At 40.8% G+C, this 19,160-nt stretch overlaps 2 protein-coding genes across 7 annotated transcripts in view; one reads left to right on the forward strand and one right to left on the reverse strand.

The window, feature by feature from the left end:
* The window catches only part of ormdl2 (ORMDL sphingolipid biosynthesis regulator 2), a 58,417-nt gene that overhangs the window by 13,496 nt on the left and 25,761 nt on the right, over nt 1-19,160 (forward strand). For 3 of the 5 annotated variants that reach the window (XM_072249305.1, XM_072249308.1, XM_072249307.1), the window contains exon 4: nt 1,600-5,000. In XM_072249305.1, coding sequence (XP_072105406.1) covers nt 1,600-1,735 — 136 coding nt within the window. In that variant the 3' untranslated portion in view covers nt 1,736-5,000. Of the gene's footprint in view, nt 1-1,599; nt 5,001-19,160 lie in introns of those variants that run through there. The other 2 variants (XR_011883874.1, XR_011883873.1) reach the window with 1 other exon arrangement.
* dnajc14 (DnaJ (Hsp40) homolog, subfamily C, member 14) overlaps nt 11,349-19,160 on the reverse strand; it is a 39,728-nt gene continuing 31,916 nt past the window's right edge. For both annotated transcript variants that reach the window (XM_072249303.1, XM_072249304.1), the window contains exon 7: nt 11,349-16,025. In XM_072249303.1, coding sequence (XP_072105404.1) covers nt 15,818-16,025 — 208 coding nt within the window. In that variant the 3' untranslated portion in view covers nt 11,349-15,817. The remainder of the gene's footprint in view (nt 16,026-19,160) is intronic.

Genomic DNA, 19,160 nt, shown 5'->3' on the forward strand with positions numbered 1-19,160 from the left:
CATCCCTAACTGCTGTTGCCAAACGTGAGTGTGAGCCATTGCCTTGACCAGCTGCAATCTTTGTGAGGAAGACACCTTCACAACATTGGACAAGATTTAGATCCAGTGACAATAAAGTGGCAGCAATATCTTTCCAAAGCAGGATGGTATGTGATTTGGGAGAGAAACAAAACAGTGGGGTTCCTATGTACCTGCTTCCCTGAATTCCAGGCAGTGAAATGTGTTCCAGCACACTCTTGACGTGGCTTGGAGATGATGGGATTTACAGAGGAGGGGAAGCTTAGGTACTGGTTGCTTTAAAAGACCATGGAAACAAACCTAAAAAATGTTCATTATTATTGAGAAATAATCTAAGGCTACAAAGGTTTGTGCAATGGTATTGGCTTGGCTTCATTATGTGAAGATCACAGAAACTGGGATTGTTCTTTGTACAGCAGGACAGGGGAAGTGGAGATTAATTATTGAAGTTCAAAATCATGAAGGCATTCATGTGAACGATTGAAGGTGGATGCTTTTTTGAATGATTAGAGGATCAAGAGTATGAGCAGCAGAGATTAACTATGATGTTATGTTGAAGTTGTATAAGTCATTAGTGAGGTCTAATTTGGAGTATTGTGTGCAGTTACCTACAGGAAAGAGGTAAAAAGGTTGAAAAAGTACAGAGATTTACAAGGATGTTACCAGGACCTGAATTATAAGGAAACATTGAATAGGTTAGAACTTTATTCCCTAGAATGTAGAAGATTGAGGGGAGATTTGATAAGTGTACAAAATTATGAGGGGTATAGATAGGGTAGGGGTCAATGCAAGCAGGCTTTTTCCATTGAGGCTGAGTGAGACTAGAACTAGAGGTCATAGGTTAAAAGTGAAATGGTTAAGGTGAACATGAGGGGAAACTTCACCCACAGGGTGGTGGGAGTGTGCAAGTGGTGGATGTGATTTCGATTTCAACATTTAAGAGAAATTTGGATAGGTATATGGATGGGAGGGGTATAGAAGGTGATGGTCCTGGGTGCAGGTCAATGGGACTAGGCAGTTTAAATGGTTTGTCTTGGACTAGATGGGCCAAAGGGCCTGCTTCTATGCTTTACTTTTCTATGACTCTATGATCATATTGAATGGTGGGGCAGGCTTGAGGGGCTGAGTGGCCTTCTTCTGTTTTCTTAAGTGGAGGCAGAGAAACTTCTCAGTGGCTGGAGGTCACCAAACAATAACACCGATGAGTCTTGAAAGATTTACAGAGCAGCAGGGAATGGGCAGGGGAGAGAGTGTTCTGAGACCAGCAGACAAATCATGAACTTAATGGTGGCCTTCTACAGTATGTGATTTGATGAATTAACTTCTAGGAATGGCTTGTCACTTAATAACTGGTTATTACACACAAAACGCTGGAGGAACTCAGCAAGTTGGGCAGCATCTGTGAAGGGGAATAAACAGTCAATGTTCCAGGCTGCGACCCTTCATCAGGATGAAACCTTGACTGTTTATTCACCTACCAGATCTGTTGAGTTCCTCCAACATTTTCTGTGTATTGTTCAAGATTTCCAGCATCTGCAGAATCTCTTGTGTTTATAATAACTGATTATGTTTTCTTTCCAGGTACATTCTAGCAAGTTTCTACACTAAATATAACGTTGTTCATTTCCTGGTGAACACTACATCTCTGCTCACTGCTCTCATTCCCAAGCTCCCTCAGTTGCATGGGGTCCGTCTTTTTGGCATCAACAAGTATTGATCAGGTAGTTGGGAGCTGAGCGAATGCTGCCAGTGGCTCCAGCTGGCCTCAAAAGGGAGCTAGTATGAGTGATGGGCACAATGTACTGAGACAATGAACTGAGAAGCAACTGCTGGCCCCACCTATCAATTAGCAACTACAGGTTAAGTACTCCTTATCCGAAACACTTGGAGCTGGGAGTGTTTTGGATTTCTTTGGATTTTGGAATATATAACGAGATAGCTTGGGATCGCCATCATTTCCAACTCTGAATTTATGTGCGACCGGTAAGCTGTCTTTGTCTTACACTTGTTTATCACACATATGTACTTAACAGTAGAAATTATTACATACCATTAATATAATGAAAATATAACATGTGCAGGGTAACAAAAGCAGCACAGCAGCATCGGCAGAATACCTGAATCAGCTGTTGTACAACAACATTGGCAGGCTTTCAGTGTCCACCTACCATGTCGTGTTTTGATTAAAAGATTACAGTACACTTTAATGCTGTTATGTACAGTGTAAAAACAATCAGCATTGTAGACGACTTCTGGTGTTATATTTTCGTGATCAGCAATTTAAAAATTTAATGCCATGCCTTTTCTTAAATTTCTGTAACCAGCCTGCAGAATATTCACAATTTTCCTTCAATTACCTTCAATTTTCAGTTCGTCATGACGGATCTTTGCTTGTTTCATGATCGGCGTACTATTAAGCAGCATGTGTTCACTCCAAAGATGACTATACATGATCGAGAGCTTTTTCACTTTATGCTGTGTTTTTCTATTTTTCATTAACTTCTATTCATTCATATGTGAGGTCACTTCTCAGAACTGTTCATGGTGCGTAGAGATCTGCACAAAACCTGGGAACCTTCTCAGCACCTTGTGGAATTTTCCATTTGTGAGGTCATGACATGGCTCAAAAATTTTTCGAATTTCAGAGGCTTTCAGATTTTGGAATTTCGGATAAGGGGTATTCAACTTGTACTTAAACATAGAAAACATAGAAAATAGGTGCAGGAGTAGGCCATTCGGCCCTTTGAGTCTGCACCGCCATTTATTATGATCATGGCTGATCATCCAACTCAGAACCCTGCACCAGCCTTCCCTCCATACCCTCTGATCCCCCGTAGCCACAAGGGCCATATCTAACTCCCTCTTAAATATAGCCAATGTACTGGCTTCAACTGTTTCCTGTGGCAGAGAATTCCACAGATTCACCACTCTCTGTGTGAAGAAGTTTTAACTAATCTCAGTCCTAAAAGGCTTCGCCTTTATCCTCAAACTGTGACCCCTCGTTCTGGACTTCCCCAACATCGGGAACAATCTTCCTGCATCTAGCCTGTCCAATCCCTTTAGGTTTTTATACGTTTCAATCAGATCCCCCCTCAATCTTCTAAATTCCAACGAGTACAAGCCTAGTTCATCCAGTCTTTCTTCATATGAAAGTCCTGCCATCCCAGGAATCAATCTGGTGAACCTTCTTTATACTCCCTCTATGGCAAGGATGTCTTTCCTTAGATTAGGGGACCAAAACTGCACACAATACTCCAGGTGTGGTCTCACCAAGGCCTTGTACAACTGCAGTAGTACCTCCCTGCTCCTGTACTCGAATCTTCTTGCTATAAATGCCAGCATACCATTCACCGCCTGCTGTACCTGCATGCCCACTTTCAATGACTGGTGTATAATGACACCCAGGTCTTGTTGCACCTTCCCTTTTCCTAATTGGCCACCATTCAGATAATAATCTGTTTTCCTATTTTTGCCACCAAAGTGGATAACTTCACATTTATCCACATTAAATTGCATCTGCCATGAATTTGCCCACTCACCCAACCTATCCAAGTCACCCCGCATCCTCTTAGCATCCTCCTCATAGCTAACACTGCCGCCCAGCTTCGTGTCATCCGCAAACTTGGAGATGCTGCATTTAATTCCCTCATCCAAGTCATTAATATATATTGTAAACAACTGGGATCCCAGCACTGAGCCTTGCAGTACCCCACTAGTCACTGCCTGCCATTCTGAAAAGGTCCCGTTTATTCCCACTCTTTGCTTTCTGTCTGCTAACCAATTCTCTATTCACATCAATACCTTACCCCCAATACCGTGTGCTTTAAGTTTGCACACTAATCTCCTGTGTGGGACCTTGTCAAAAGCCTTTTGAAAATCCAAATATACCACATCCACTGGTTCTCCCCTATCCACTCTACTAGTTACATCCTCAAAAAATTCTATGAGATTCGTCAAGACATGATTTTCCTTTCACAAATCCATGCTGACTTTGTCCGATGATTTCACCGCTTTCCAAATGTGCTGTTATCACATCTTTGATAACTGACTCTAGCAGTTTCCCCACCACCGACGTTAGGCTAACCAGTCTATAATTCCCCGGTTTCTCTCTCCCTCCTTTTTTAAAAAGTGGGGTCACATTAGCCACCCTCCAATCCTCAGGAACTAGTCCAGAATCTAATGAGTTTTGAAAAATTATCACTAATGCATCCACTATTTCTTGGGCTACTTCCTTAAGCACTCTGGGATGCAGACCATCTGGCCCTGGGGATTTATCTGCCTTTAATCCCTTCAATTTATCTAACACCACTTCCCTACTAACATGTATTTCGCTCAGTTCCCCCATCTCACTGGACCCTCTGTCCCCTACTATTTCTAGAAGATTATTTATGTCCTCCTTAGTGAAGACAGAACCAAAGTAATTATTCAATTGGTCTGCAATGTCCTTGCTCCCCATAATCAATTCACCTGTTTCTGTCTGTAGGAGACCTACATTTGTCTTTACCAGTCTTTTCCTTTTTACATATCTATAAAAGCTTTTACAGTCAGTTTTTATGTTCCCTGCCAGTTTTCTCTCATAATCTTTTTTCCCCTTCCTAATTAAGCCCTTTGTCCTCCTCTGCTGAACTCTGAATTTCTCCCAGTCCTCAGGTGAGCCACTTTTTCTGGCTAATTTGTATGCTTCTTCTTTGGAATTGATACTATCCCTAATTTCTCTTGTCAGCCACGGGTGCACTACCTTCCTTGATTTATTCTTTTGCCAAACTGGGATGAACAATTGTTGTAGTTCATCCATGCAATCTTTAAATGCTTGCCATTGCATATCCACCGTCAATCCTTTGTCATTTGCCACTTACTTGCCCAAGTGGCAGACATTGTATGTAGAAATTGTTCTCTTATGGATAAGCTGCTTCTGTATAATTTTATATTTCTTTTTTCTTTTTGTGTCAATTGTACACATATAAAAATTTACATTCACCGAGGGTGTGGTGTGTTTGTACACACAAGAACATGAAAATGCATACATGTAGTATTCTTCAAGTCTGTCTACCCATCTGAGAATCTCCAGAGGCAAAAAAAAACCTGTGCAGTATATTTTATAACATCTCTTCACTGTTCCTACACCATTCTAGAAAGCATTTGCTGTAATTCCTCTTGTAACAACAGAGCAATTGCTTGACCCTTGTCTGATTATGGTCCAGTGAGCTATAGTAATACAGACACCCAGTAACGAGACACTGACATTTCACGACCACTTGTGAGGCGATGATACCCTTGCTCTTATACAGGATAATAAATGGGTTGTACTAATATAGTCAAGATTCAAAGCATTAATCCTGGTACTGGTTATTGTTCTTGATGGAAAGTACGACCACTCTTCCTGTAAGCCACTTCTCAAATGCTACCACCTAACATATTTTACTCAGTAACACACATATAGTGACAAGCATAATCACACACATTAAAACTATTAATCTGTGGAATAAGTAAATTTCTTGTCCAACTGTCGAAGAGCTGATTAACTAAGACTAAAACTCTCTAAAATATTGGAGTATTATGTTCAGTTCTGCTTGTCTCAGAAGGATGTGCAAGCTTTAGGCTATATACAACAGGATCATAAGACATAAGAGCAGAATTAGGCCATTCTGCCCATTGAGTTTGTTGTTATTCCATCATGGCTGATTTATTATCCCTCTCCTGCCTTCCCCCCATAACCTTTGATGCTCTTACTTAAGTATACACTCTGCTTTAAGTATACACAGTGACAGCTGTCTGTGGCAATGAGTTTCACAGATTCACTGTCCTCTAGCTAAAGAAATTCCTCATCACTGTTCCAAATGGATGCTCCTCTAGTCTGAGGCTGTGTGTCTGGTCCTAGATTCCCTCACTATAGGAAATATCCTCTTCTCATCCACCCTTTCTAAGCCTTTCAATATTCAAAAGGTTTCAATGAGATCCCCACTCATTCTTCTAAACTCTAGTGAGTAAAGGCCCAGAGCCATCAAATGCTCCTCATACATTAACCCTTTCCTTTGCAGAATCATTCTTGTGATCATGCAGAATCAATTTTGTGATTCTTGAACGATCACTACTAATGCCTTCACAATCTCTTCAGCTACCTCTTTCAGAACCGAGTCCATCTGACTTATCTATCTTCAAATCTTTCAGCTTCCCAAGCACCTTCTTCTTAATAGCAACTTCTGCCCCACCCCCCACACTCTTGAATTTTGGGATACTATTGGTGTCTTCCACAATAAAGTCTGACGCAAAATACTTATTTAGTTCATCTGCCATCACTTTGTCCCCCATTACTATCTCTCCAGCATCATTTTCCAGTTGTCCAATATCCACTCTTGCTCTCTTTTACTCTTTATGTATCTGAAAACCTCTCTTTAGAGAGGGTGCAGAAATTTACCAGGATGCTGCCTTGCTTAGGGTGCTTGTCTTATGAGGAAAGGTTGAACAAGCTAGGGCTTTTCTGTGCAGCGGAGGATGAGAGGTGTACAAGATGATAAAAGGCAAAGATAGAGTGGACAGCCAGCACATTTTTCCCCAGTGTGAAAGGGTTAATTTTTTTTTTTAAACAGGGAGAGTGGTAGGTACATGGAACACAATACCATGGGTGGTGGTAGAGGCAGAAACATTAGGGACATTTAAGAGGTTAGCCTCCATTTTTCTTTAACCCATGTGCCTGTCTATGTGGGAGGGTAGTGTTAGAATGATCTTGGAGCAAGTTAAAAGGTTGGTCCAACATCGTGGGCCATAGGACCCATACTGTCCTGTTCGATGTTTCTAACCCACAGCATAAGTTATTACTGGACTCCAAATAGTGTCACACTGGTACATTCTTGACTCTGTTTCTAAAGTTAAATAGCTTTAGAAATAGGGAGGGAGGCAAAAGAGGTGGGGGCATGGCACTGTTGATCAGAGATAGTGTCATAGCTGCAGAAAAGGAGTTAGACATGCAGAGGTTGTCTACGGAGTCTGTGTGTGTGGAAGTTAGAAACAGGAAGGGGTCAATAACTCTACTGAGTGTTTTTTTTAATAGACCACCCAATAGTAACAGGGACATCGAGGAGCAGATAGGGAGACAGATTCTGCAAAGCTGTAATAATAACAGGGTTGTTGTGGTGGTAATTTAAATTTCCCAAATATCAATTGGCATCTCCCTAGAGTGAGGGGTTTAGATGGGGTGGAGTTTGTTAGGTGTGTTCAGGAAGGATTCTTGACACAATATGTAGATAAGCCTACAAGAGGAGAGGCTGTACTTGACCTAGTATTGGGAAATGAACCTAGTCAGGTGTCAGATCTCTCGGTGGGAGAGCATTTTGGAGATAGTGATCACAATTCTATCTCCTTTACCATAGCATTGGAGAGAGATAGGAACAGACAAGTTAGGAAAGCGTTTAACTGGAGTAAGGGGAAATATGAGGCTATCAGACAGGAACTTGGAAGCATAAATTGAGAGCAGATGTTCTCAGAAACGTACGGAAGAAATATGGCAAATGTTCAGGGGATATTTGCGTGGAGTTCTGCATAGGTACGTTCCAATGAGACAGGGAAAGGATGGTAGGGTACAGGAACCGTGGTGCACAAAGGCTGTCATAAATCTGGTCAAGAAAAGAAGAGCTTACAAAAGGTTCAAAAAACTAGGTGATGGTAGAGATCTGGAAGATTATAAGGCTAGCAGGAAAGAGTTTAAGAATGAAATTAGGAGAGCCAGAAGGGGCCATGAGAAGACCTTGGTGGACAGGATTAAGGAAAAACCCCCAAGGCATACTACAAGTATGTGAAGGGCAAGAGGATAAGATGTGAGAGAATAGGACCAATCAAGTGTGTATAGAACTGGAGGAGATAGCAGAGGTACTTAATGAATACTTTGCTTCAGTATTCACTACAATAAAGGAACTTGGCAATTGTAGGGATGACTTACAGCGGACTGACAAGCTTTAGCATATAGACATTAAGAAAGAGGATGTGCTGGAGCTTTTGGAAAGTATCAAGTTGGATAAGTCACAGGACTGGATGAGATGTACCCCAGGCTACCGTGGGAGGCAAGGCAGCAGATTGCTGAGCCTCTGGCAATGATGTTTGCATCATCAATGGGGACGGCAGAGGTTCTGGAGGATTGGAGGATTGCAGGTGTTGTTCCCTTATTCAAGAAAAGGAGTGGAGATAGCCCAGGAAATTATAGACCAGTGAGTCTTACTTCAGTGGTTGGTAAGTAGTTAATGGAGAAGATCCTGAGAGGCAGGATTTATGAACATTTAGAGAGTCATAATATGATTGGGAATAGTCAGCATAGCTCTGTCAAAGGCATGGCCTTACAAGCCTGATTGAATTTTTTGAGGATGTGACTAAACACATTGATGAAGGTAGAGCAGTAGATGTCGTGTATATGGATTTCAGCAAAGTATTTGATATGGTATCCCATGCAAGGCTTATTGAGAAAGTAAGTAGGCATGGGATCCAAGAGGACATTGCTTTGTGGATCCAGAACTGGCTTGCCCACAGAAGGCAAAGAGTAGTTGTGGACAGGTCATATTCTGCATGGAGGTCGGTGACCAGTGGTGTGCCTCAGGGATCTGTTCTGGGACCCCTTCTCTTCATGATTTTTATAAATGACCTGGATGAGGAAGTGGAGGGATGGGATGGGTTAGTAAGTTTGCTGATGACACAAAGGTTGGAGGTGTTGTGGATAGTGTGGAGGGCTGTCAGAGGTTACAGCGAGACATTGATAGGATGCAAAACTGGGCTGAGAAGTGGCAGATGGAGTTCAACCCAGATAAGTGTGAGGTGGTTCATTTTGATAGGTCAAATATGATGGCAGAATATAGTATTAATGGTAAGACTCTTGGCGGTGTGGAGGATCAGAGGGATCCTGGGGTCCGAGTCCATAGGACACTCAAAGCTGCTGTGCAGGTTGACTCTGTAGTTAAGAAAGCATACGGTGCATTGGCCTTCATCAATTGTGGGATTGAGTTTAGGAAGAGAGAGGTAATGTTGCAGCTATATAGGACCCTGGTCAGACTCCACTTGGAGTACTGTGCTCAGTTCTGGTCACCTCACTACAGGAAGAATGTGGAAACCATAGAAAGGGTGCAGAGGAGATTTACAAGGATGTTGCCTGGATTGGGGAGCATGCCTTATGAAAACAGGTTGAGTGAACTTGGCCTTTTCTCCTCAGAGCGACGGAGGATGAGAGGTGACCTGATAGAGGTGTATAAGATGATGAGAGGCATTGATCGTGTGGATAGCCAGAGGCTTCTTCCCAGGGCTGAAATGGCTAGCACAACAGCTGAGGTGCTTGGAAGTAGGTACAGAGGGGATGTCAGGGGTAAGTTTTTTTTAAAAACGCAGAGAGTGGTGAGTGCGTGGAATGGGCTGCCAGCGACAGTGGTGGAGGCGGATACGATAGGGTCTTTTAAGAGACTCCTGGATAGGTACATGGAGCTCAGAAAAACAGAGGGCTATGGGTAACCGTATGTAATTTCTAAGGTAAGTACCTGTTCGGGCCTGTATTGTGCTGTAGGTTTTTTACCTTAGAAATTACATAGGGTTACCCATAGGCCTCTATTTTTCTAAGCTCCAGGAATCTGTTAAAAAAAGACCCTATTGTATCCGCCTCCACCACGGTCGCCAGCAGCCCATTCCACGCACTCACCACTCTCTGCGTAAAAAAACTTACCACCACAATCTAAGTCACTAAAACATTATTTTTTTTCTAAAAGCAGTAAGTGAAACAAAAAAATTGCAGATGCTGGGGATCTGAAAGAATACAAACTCAGCAGGTCAGGCTGCATTTGTGGAAAGAGAAACAGTTAACATTTTAGTTCGAAGTCTTGACAAAGGTTCTGAGTATTTTGAGCCAGCAATGTGGATAACATTCCTGTACAGTGCATTGTTGAATGTGCTGTAGTTTATCATCTCATTCAAACTGTTGTACTGGCCTCAATACACACAAAATGTTCAAGGAACTCAGCAGGTCAGGCAGCATCTATGGAGGGAAACTAGCAGTTGACATTTCAGGCCATGACCTTTCATGAGGACTGAAATGTTCACTGTTCATTGCCTTCCATAGACCCTTCGGCTTATCTAGTCTGTGGCAAACTGTTATACTGCCTAGCCCCATTGACCCACACCTGGACCATAGCCCTCCCATCCATGTACTTATCCAAACTTCTCTTAAAAGTTGAAACTGAACCTCCATCCACCACTTCCACTGGCATTTGGTCCACACTCTCACCATGCTCATGCATGGTGTATTCACCCTCACCCTCATGAATGAATAAGTTCCCCTTAACATTTCACCTTTTACCTGTAACCTATGACCTCTAATTCTAGTCTCACCCAACCTCAATGGAAAAAGCCTGCTTGTGTTTACCCTGCCTATATCTTCATAATTTTGTATTTCTCTATCAAATCTCCCCTCATTTTCCTGTGCTCCAGGAATTTAAAGTCATAACCTATTCAACCTTTCCCTAGAATTCAAATTCTCAAGTCCCAACAACCAAACAGATTAACTAGACACTGCTGCTTATGGAATCCTGCTGTGAAAAACGTGGAAATCACATCACTAATACCATGATTCATTGCCCAAAGTTGGAAACACCTTCCTTGCATCTCTTTGAGATTGAATGTAGCCTGAAATATCAACAAGGCCAAAACAAGTGCAAGAATCCCAAGTGAAACAAAAACTGCAAGGTTCCAACCACCGTATATTCCCATGACTACTTTACATTGCGATTTTGCAAAATTTGATATCTTAACAAATAGCAGGAAATAAATAGTGCTGCAAACACTTAGCACATCCACTAGTAACAAAGCTTATTTCACCTGGGATCCTTGCACACGTACAAATAGGATTAGTCACTGAAGAGTGACAAGCATGAAAATGTTGGACTAAAATACTTCAATAGTTATATCATCCAAAACCGTATCAAGTTCGCAATCTTCAATACGTTTTTATATGACTGTATGAGAGATTCCACTCAACATGGCGAGTCCCCTCACCACTGGAACTGGAAGTTCATTGTAGCAACTATACTCCTACAATATTTATTTGCAGCCAACAATGATATGGGCCAAATGACCTGTGGCATAGAAGAGCTACTGAGACTAATCCCATTTTCCAGATTTCAGCTTGTCAGGATACATCAACTGGTTACCTCAAGCAAACAGCTAGTACCTCTTATATCAAGCTAGAAACCAAGCATAGAGATATGAGGCTCCACCTGCTTCCTCAGGCTGATAGAATTTTTTTCAAAAGGAACGAGAGAGCGCATGAGAGCAATGTTTAATGTTCAAACAATGTCCAAAGCAAATGATCTGCTCATTTATTTCATTGCTATTTGTAGGAGCTTTCTGAGCACAAAATGGCTGCTGAGTTTCTTACATTACATAAAGGTTATATGAAAGGTGCTATATAAATGGAAGCAAAACAATAGAAATTCAGGTATGATTGAGATTTAAAAATGTAATATGGTTGCTGAAAATATTGTATTATTTTTTTAAAAATAAATACTTTTCTCTGTAAAGAAAAATACACTTTTGGTAATGCACTCTGCATTTATTTTTACTCCCAAAAAGTTCTGGCAAACAAGAAATTGTGTTGGGTTCTGCAAGCCCTTTTAAATCAAAAGAACAGGTGAACCCATAAAGCATTAAATTTGCCCACTGCCTCCTCAAAGTTAGCTCTAACTTCAACAATGCTCACAGTAATGGTCAGCTAAATTTCACTAATGGCTTAGAAATGTCTACATTAAACAATCTAGCCATAAAGGCAACAAGTTGTAACATACTTACTCAACCTTAAATATCTTAAGTCAACTAATGGTAGGATTGGGGGAAAACTATTGAAAAATAAGTTTATAATGCAAGAGCTTATTTAAGACCTCATAAAATGAAAAATGAAATGAGAAAATGCTGGAAAACTAGTCAGCAAATCAAAGACCTTCCATGGTTAGAGTAAGGGGGTTAACATCAGTGCACAGACTTTTCTAAGGTACATAAAATGGACCTGGACTGAAACTTCCACAATACCTATTTTTGAGATTCTTGACCAAATTCAACATAACATTGCAGCACAAAGTGCAATTGGCACATGCACACAATTATAATTTTCGTGATGTCATTGGATGGATTCACTGTACAGACAATATCCAGTTTTGGGGGGGGGTGTCACTCAGTGTAATTTTAATCAGCAAGCATTCCTAGTTTATGTACAAGTTTCAGATTGCACAAGGTTCAAGTTTGACAACCTGGGGTTTAATATGTCTTCATAATCTGCTTTTAGCCAAAAGAAAGTTGCTCTCACTTTAAAATGGTCCATGGAAAAGAATAAAGCAGAATAAAAGATTTAAGCTTAAAATAGGTAGATTGTTGAATAGGTTATTAAAAAGTGAAATTAAAATTAGAAGAAAAATGTGTAGAGAGTGTTTTTAAGTTAAAGCACTGAATTTGATGTCAAAGTTTTAATAATAAAGCTGTTCCTAATGTTGAAATGGATGTATTATGCTTTTACCTAGTTTTAGTTTTAACTTTAGTTCTGAATCCGAGCAGCTTATCTGAAATGATCCATAAATTGATCACGTCCATCCATTTACATTCACCAAACTCCTTCAACAGTGCTTTGGTACAAAATTGTCTTTGCTGTTTCTTGGGATTTTTCCCCTCCTACATCATCCTCAGTCTCAACCATAGAAGGTAGAACAGCACAGGATCAGGCCCTTTGGCCCACAATGTTGTGCTGAATCAGTTAAAAAGTAAATTTAAAAAACAAAAACTAATCCCTCCTACCTACACAATGTCCATATACCTCCATCTTTCTTATATTCATGTGCCTATCTAAACATCTCTTAAAAGCCTCTAATGTATTTGCCTCTACCACACCAGGCAGTGCATTCCAGGCATTCACCACTCTCTGAGTAAAACTCGTAACCCTCACACCCTCTTTGAACCTACCCCCTCTCAACTTTAATGCATGCCCTCTACCCTAGGAAAACAATATTCCGTCTACTCTATCTACAACTTTCATAATCTTATAAACCTCTTATCAGATCTCCGCTCAGCCTCCGCTACTCCAAAGACGACAACCCAAGTTTGTCCAGCCTCTCATGATAGCACATGCCCTCTAAACCAGACAGCAACTTGGTAAACCTCTTTTGCACTCTCTCCAAATCCTCAATATCCTTCCTATAGTGGGGCAACCAGAACATGTAATACTCCAGATGTGGTCTAACCAGAGTCCTACAAAGTTGCAACACAACCTCTTGATTTTTGAACTCAATGCCTTGACTAATAAAAGCAAGCATTCCATAAGCCTTCTTAACCACCCTATCAACCTGTATCACCCCAAGATCTCTTTGCTCACCAACACTGTTAAGGATCTTATACTGCCTCCTTGCAACATCTAACATTTATCTGGGTTAAACTCCATCTGCCATTTCTCTGCCCATATCTGGAGCTGATCTATATTGCTTTGTGTTCTTTGCCAGTCTTCTACACTATCCACAACTCCACCAATCTTGATATCATCCACAAACTTACTAACCCACCCACCAACATTTTCATCCAGGTCATGTATTTATATACATCACAAACAATGGAGGTCCCAGCACAGATCCCTGCGGAACTCCAGTAATTACAAACCTCCAGCTCACTTCCATCACTACACCTCTGTGTTCTATACACAAGCAAGTTATGAATCCAAATAGCCAATTCACTGCAAACCCCATGCATCCTAATCTTCTGGATTAGCCTCCCAAAGGGACTTAGTCAAATGCCTTACTAAAATCCATGTAGACAACATCCACTGCTCTACCTTCATCAATCTCTCTCGTCACCTTGTCAAAAAGCTCAATCAAATTGGTAAAACATGATTTGTCCCACCCCACCTCCTTATCAAGTACTCCAGCTCTTCACTTCCATGTGTTGTAAACATCATACTTCTCCAATATAACAACCTCCCCTCTATTAATGCCTTTATACAATCCTAAATTCTTCCAACACCCATCTCCAAAGTTCTCACCATACTGCCCCATAGCTATACTCCCATCTGTCTTTACTCTCCTTTCTTCTACTTGGAACCTGTCTGACTCTGAACTCTACCAGACCAAGTTACAAATGGAATGTGCCTGTTATAATTCTCTTGACCTCTGCCATCTGCAAGCAGGACCTGCCAAATTTTGTGTTGGAGTAGTTTGAATGCATGGCTGAGGTGCTTGTTCAGAATCATTTTTTGAAATCCAGGATTTTCAGACATATAATCAACCAACTACAATGCACCAATTCCTCTAGTTTTCCTAAACAATCTCAAGGTGGTGACTCAGCATCTCAGGAGATTTAGATCTGTCAAGCTGAAAACAGCAAGGGTGGAGATCACCCTACTTACATGTTATTGTACAGTATAAAACAGCAGATCAATCTTAGAGCATACACCTATATTTGAATATCAAATGCTTTCTTACTAAATTTTGATCCTGTCCCATGCGTACAGGAGGCTACGGAATTAATTTTATGCATGGTTGGTAGATTTTTTTTGTTTAATGAGTAGGCTTGTACAGCAGCACTCTATACATGTATATACAATATAGTAAGCATTTATTGTTCTTAAGTGGCTCAATTTCCAGAGAAAGCTCATTGAATTGCCAACAAAAAAATATACAGTACCGAATCTATCAAATAAATACACTTCCCATCCTCACCCCATTGAGCTATGAACACATAATGCAAAGGTTGGACTGAGTAAATTCCAGTTTTAACCCCTGAGTACCTCATTCGGGTTACAAGGCACTTCATAGTTGTGTTCAATTGTAGTGAGAGTCTTGCAGACATCAATGTAACATATTTACTCTTGCTACGGGTGACTACTTGTGCCATTACTGTGAAAGAGAATGTAATCCTTGTTGAAGAATTTTGTTAAAGCCAATTAGTGACCTGAATGGGGGAGGAGAGAGGGGGAGAGGGAGAGAGAGGAGGAAGGGGGGGGGGGGGGAGGTGATGCATTTCACATGTCTTGATGTACATGTGACAAATCTGAATTGGGGGAGGAGGAAAGGGATGGACATTACAACAGTAAGAGACAAAAATAAAAGTACAACTCAATTTTTCTGTTTATAGTAGTTATCAAAGTTTCATATTTTGTTTATAAGATTTGTGTATGATTTCTGCAGCACAGTAATTTTTCCAATAAATATTTAATATTTTTAAAGTTATAAAAAGCAATTGTATCCCATCCCTAAATCACAATAAGTGTGCCAATTTTAAACCATTTATTCAAATTATTTTCTGGTTTCTTTTTTTTTTTTTTAAAGTGCTTTCTTTTAAAAAGAAAATACCTATCATACTGTGGAAATCAGACCATCAGCCAAGCATGACGTTTAGTCTGTTCCTTTTGCACTGCAAGCTTTTCCCCATTAAAAATGGCCAGGAAGATGTAAGACTTTGGGGAAAGGAAAAGCCGAGAAAAGGAACATTTTGAAAGGAGGTAGCTGAGCATGGAAAAATAATAAAATGTTTAAAAAGACACCTACTGGCTATTTTTCCATTCTACCTGTTGAAACCAGAAATTAATTTGTCCTTAACAAATTATTAAAAGCCCTCTTAACATCACTTTAGTTGCTACTGTACACCCAAATTAAAATGTTAAAAAACAAGGTTCAAGTCTATTCATTCAATTCAATAGAAGAGGACTTTTATTTGTCTTCATTCTAATCTAGACAGGGTTTGATCTTCTCAGTCAGGCTGCTACCTAGCCTACTGAGGTGATCGCTGAGGTTTATTTTAGCAAGTTTAAGGCTCAGCGTGGGAATGTCCGTCGCACCTTCTTCCTTCTCTTTTGCCTTGTGTCGGTTCTCTGTGTTGGCTCTCCCTTTGCCTGACCATTGGGCCCCATTTGAGATTGGTTGAAGAAGCTACCGTTGGCCTGTGTTGTAGCTCCCTGGAAAATCTTGCTGAAAAATTCTTGGAGGTCAGCAGGAGAAGCTGGGCCATTGTCTGAGCCAGCCCTACAGAAAGATAAGGAAGAGTGTATGGAACAATTTTTAAACCACTTCAAATGTCAAATCCTCATATAGTAGACTGTCAACACCTTAACCAGCTGACAGTCTAACACTGCTCTTCCACAACCCTTCTCAAACCAGAGGAACAACAGCCCAATTTCTGCCAACACTGGCTTCGTGTTGGCTGTGGAAAAAAAAGTCCAAGTGGACCTTGAGATTATTTTTTATGTCCTTTCCATTGGAGAGCACATGTTCTTCCATCAATTTCTCCAACAGCAGAGTCAAGATAGAAATAGGCTGAGGTATATTTTCCTGTTCTGTGACTAGTGAGACTCAATATGGCTTTTAACTAACAAAAGAAAGTTAAAAGAAAGTTCCATTATTGAGGGTGTGAAAGACCACCAGTTCAGATTGCTATCTGAGCAACACAATGTGTTCAAAACCATAAATATACATAGATTCGAGAGAACCCTTTCTCAGACTGTTAGAAATCACTCTCATTCTCCCTGGGCAAGGTCAGCATTTAATGCCTAATTGTCCTCGGGAAGATGAGGCAAGCTCCCTTCTTAAATCACTCCAGCCCATTGGTGAATGCACTCCCTCAGTGCTCCTAGATAATCAACTCTCAAGAGTTGCAATTTCGTTTGATAAGTAACATCAGAAGTGCCAATTTACAGTTAAATTTCTATTGAACAATGTGAAACACCCACCAAAGCACTCAACACCAAAGATCTACACATCCAGGGAGATTTTAGGTCTGGATGCTGGTGGCATGATAGTACAGCAATTAACTTAAAGCTTTACATCACCAAAATTCTTCGATCAGAGTTCAATTCCTACTGCTGTCTGTACGTTCTCCCCACAACAGCCTGGGTTTCTTCTGGGTGCTGTGGTTTCCTCTCAGTTTAGACATATGGGTTAGGATTAGTGAGTTATGGGCATGTAAACACAACATAATCTGCAGATGCTGTAAAAGATCAAAGCAACATTTTCAGTACGCTGGATGAACTCAGCAGGTCGAGCAGCATCAGTCAGAAATGATGAGTCGACGTTTCGGGCTGGAACCCTTCGTCAGGGCATGCTTTGTTGGTGCTGAAAGTGTGGCGACACTTGTGGGCTGCTCCCAGCACAATTCTCCTATGTTGGTTGTTGACACAAACAACACATTTCACCGTATATTTCAATGTTTTTTATGTACATGTGACAAATAAATCTAATTTTTTTCCTCAGCTTAGGACAGCAGTCACTATGGCCAGAAGAGGTGAAATAAGCAAATAGTGGGTTCCTGTTCCTGGCCACCATCCAATGAAAATGTGATTTTGACTTGGAGGGTTGGGGAGAAGAGAGTGATTTATATATCAAGATCATGAAACAGTACAAACCTCCCAATTTTAATATAATCCAAGCACAAGAACACACACTACAGGACCCAATTCTATTAATATGCAATCATTAGGTCAACCAAATTCTAGTGCACCTTCTTTACCAAACTTTCTCAGGCAATTCGAGCAGTAAATCACCTGTATTCTTCAGAACAAACAATTCTCAAACTCTTATATTTGAACTAAAGAAACCATTAAGTCTTTTGGGCAAAATTGCAGTAATTTACTTCAGGTTATTCAGACAAAATAGGAGCCTCACTTGCCTCAATCTTCTTAAGAAGTGGAGGTGCTGCTGTGTCTTCTTGTTCAGGGAGGTGATATTAAGGGACCAGGTGAGGTAATCCGTGATGTGAACTCCCAGGAACTTGGTGCACTTAACCCTTTCTCTGTGGAGGAGCAATGTATTTGCAGAGGGGGATGGTTTGCTTCATGGTGTGGAAGAACCTATTTCCATGCTGGCTGACTCTATGAGTTCAAATTCTATTAAAGGGTGCTTTGAAATCTGAAAACATTTCTGCCTACCACTTTTCCTCATCAGCTGGTAAACTCTATGTAATGCCAATGTGCAAGGTCAGACACCTTCAGTTAACTATTGTAAGCTACATGAACCCAACTGGTCAACTGCAACATTGCGGCTAATATAAACAAATTACACAGACAGGTTATTTGGCTTCTATTTATTAACGTGCCCTTGAATCTGCTCTTAGAACATTACAATACAGTACAGACCTTTCATCCTATGATGTTTTGCTAACCTTTTAATCACCTCTAAGATCAGCTAACCCTTCCCTCCTACATATCCCTCCATTTTTCTATCATCTATGTGCCTAAGAGTTTCTTAAATAGCCCTAATGCATCTGCCTCTACCACCACCCTGGCAGGGAGTTCCACGTGTAAAGAACTTACATCTGACATCCCCCATACTTTCCTCCAGTCACCTTAAAATTACACCCCCACGTATTAGCCATTTCCGCCCTGGGAAAAAGACTCTGGCTGTCCACTTGCTCTGTGCTTTTTTATCATCCTTTATCAAGTCACCTCTCATCACCCCTCTCTCCGAAGAGAAATGCCCCACATCACTCAACCTAGTTACATAGAATATACAACAGTACAGCACAGGAACAGCCTTTCAGCTGACAACGCTGTGCCTAACCAATTAAATTGGTAATTAAATGGTCAACTCTCTCTTTAAAAACCCCTATGTATCTGCCTCTACCACCCCTGGTACCGACCATTCCAGGCACCGACCACTCCATATAAAAAAAACTTACTCCTCACATCTCCTTTGAACATATCCCATCACCTTAAGTTCATGCCCTCTGGTATTAGACATTTCAACCCTGAGAAAAAGATCCTGTCTGTTTACTTTATCTATGCCTCTCATAATCTTATAAACCTCTATCATATCTCCCCTTAGTCTCTGCCGCTCCAGTGAAAACAACCCAAGTTTGTCCAACCTCTCTTTACAATACATGCCCTCTAATCCAAGCAGCATCCTGGTAAACCGCTTCTGCATCCTCTCCAAAGCCTCGATATCCTTCCTGTAATGGGGCGACCAGAACTGTATGCAGTACTCCAGATGTGGCCTAACTAGAGTTTTATAAAGCTGCAATACAACTTAGTTTTGAATTCAATGCCTCGATTAATAAAGATAGGCATGCCATGTGCTTTTTAACTACCCTGTCAAACTGTATAGCTATTTTCAGGGAGCTAAAAATTTGGACCTTTTGGACTTTCATAATGTAAAATTTACTATTTG

Source organism: Mobula birostris, chromosome X (genome assembly GCF_030028105.1).
Source record: "Mobula birostris isolate sMobBir1 chromosome X, sMobBir1.hap1, whole genome shotgun sequence".
NCBI lineage: Eukaryota > Metazoa > Chordata > Chondrichthyes > Myliobatiformes > Myliobatidae > Mobula > Mobula birostris.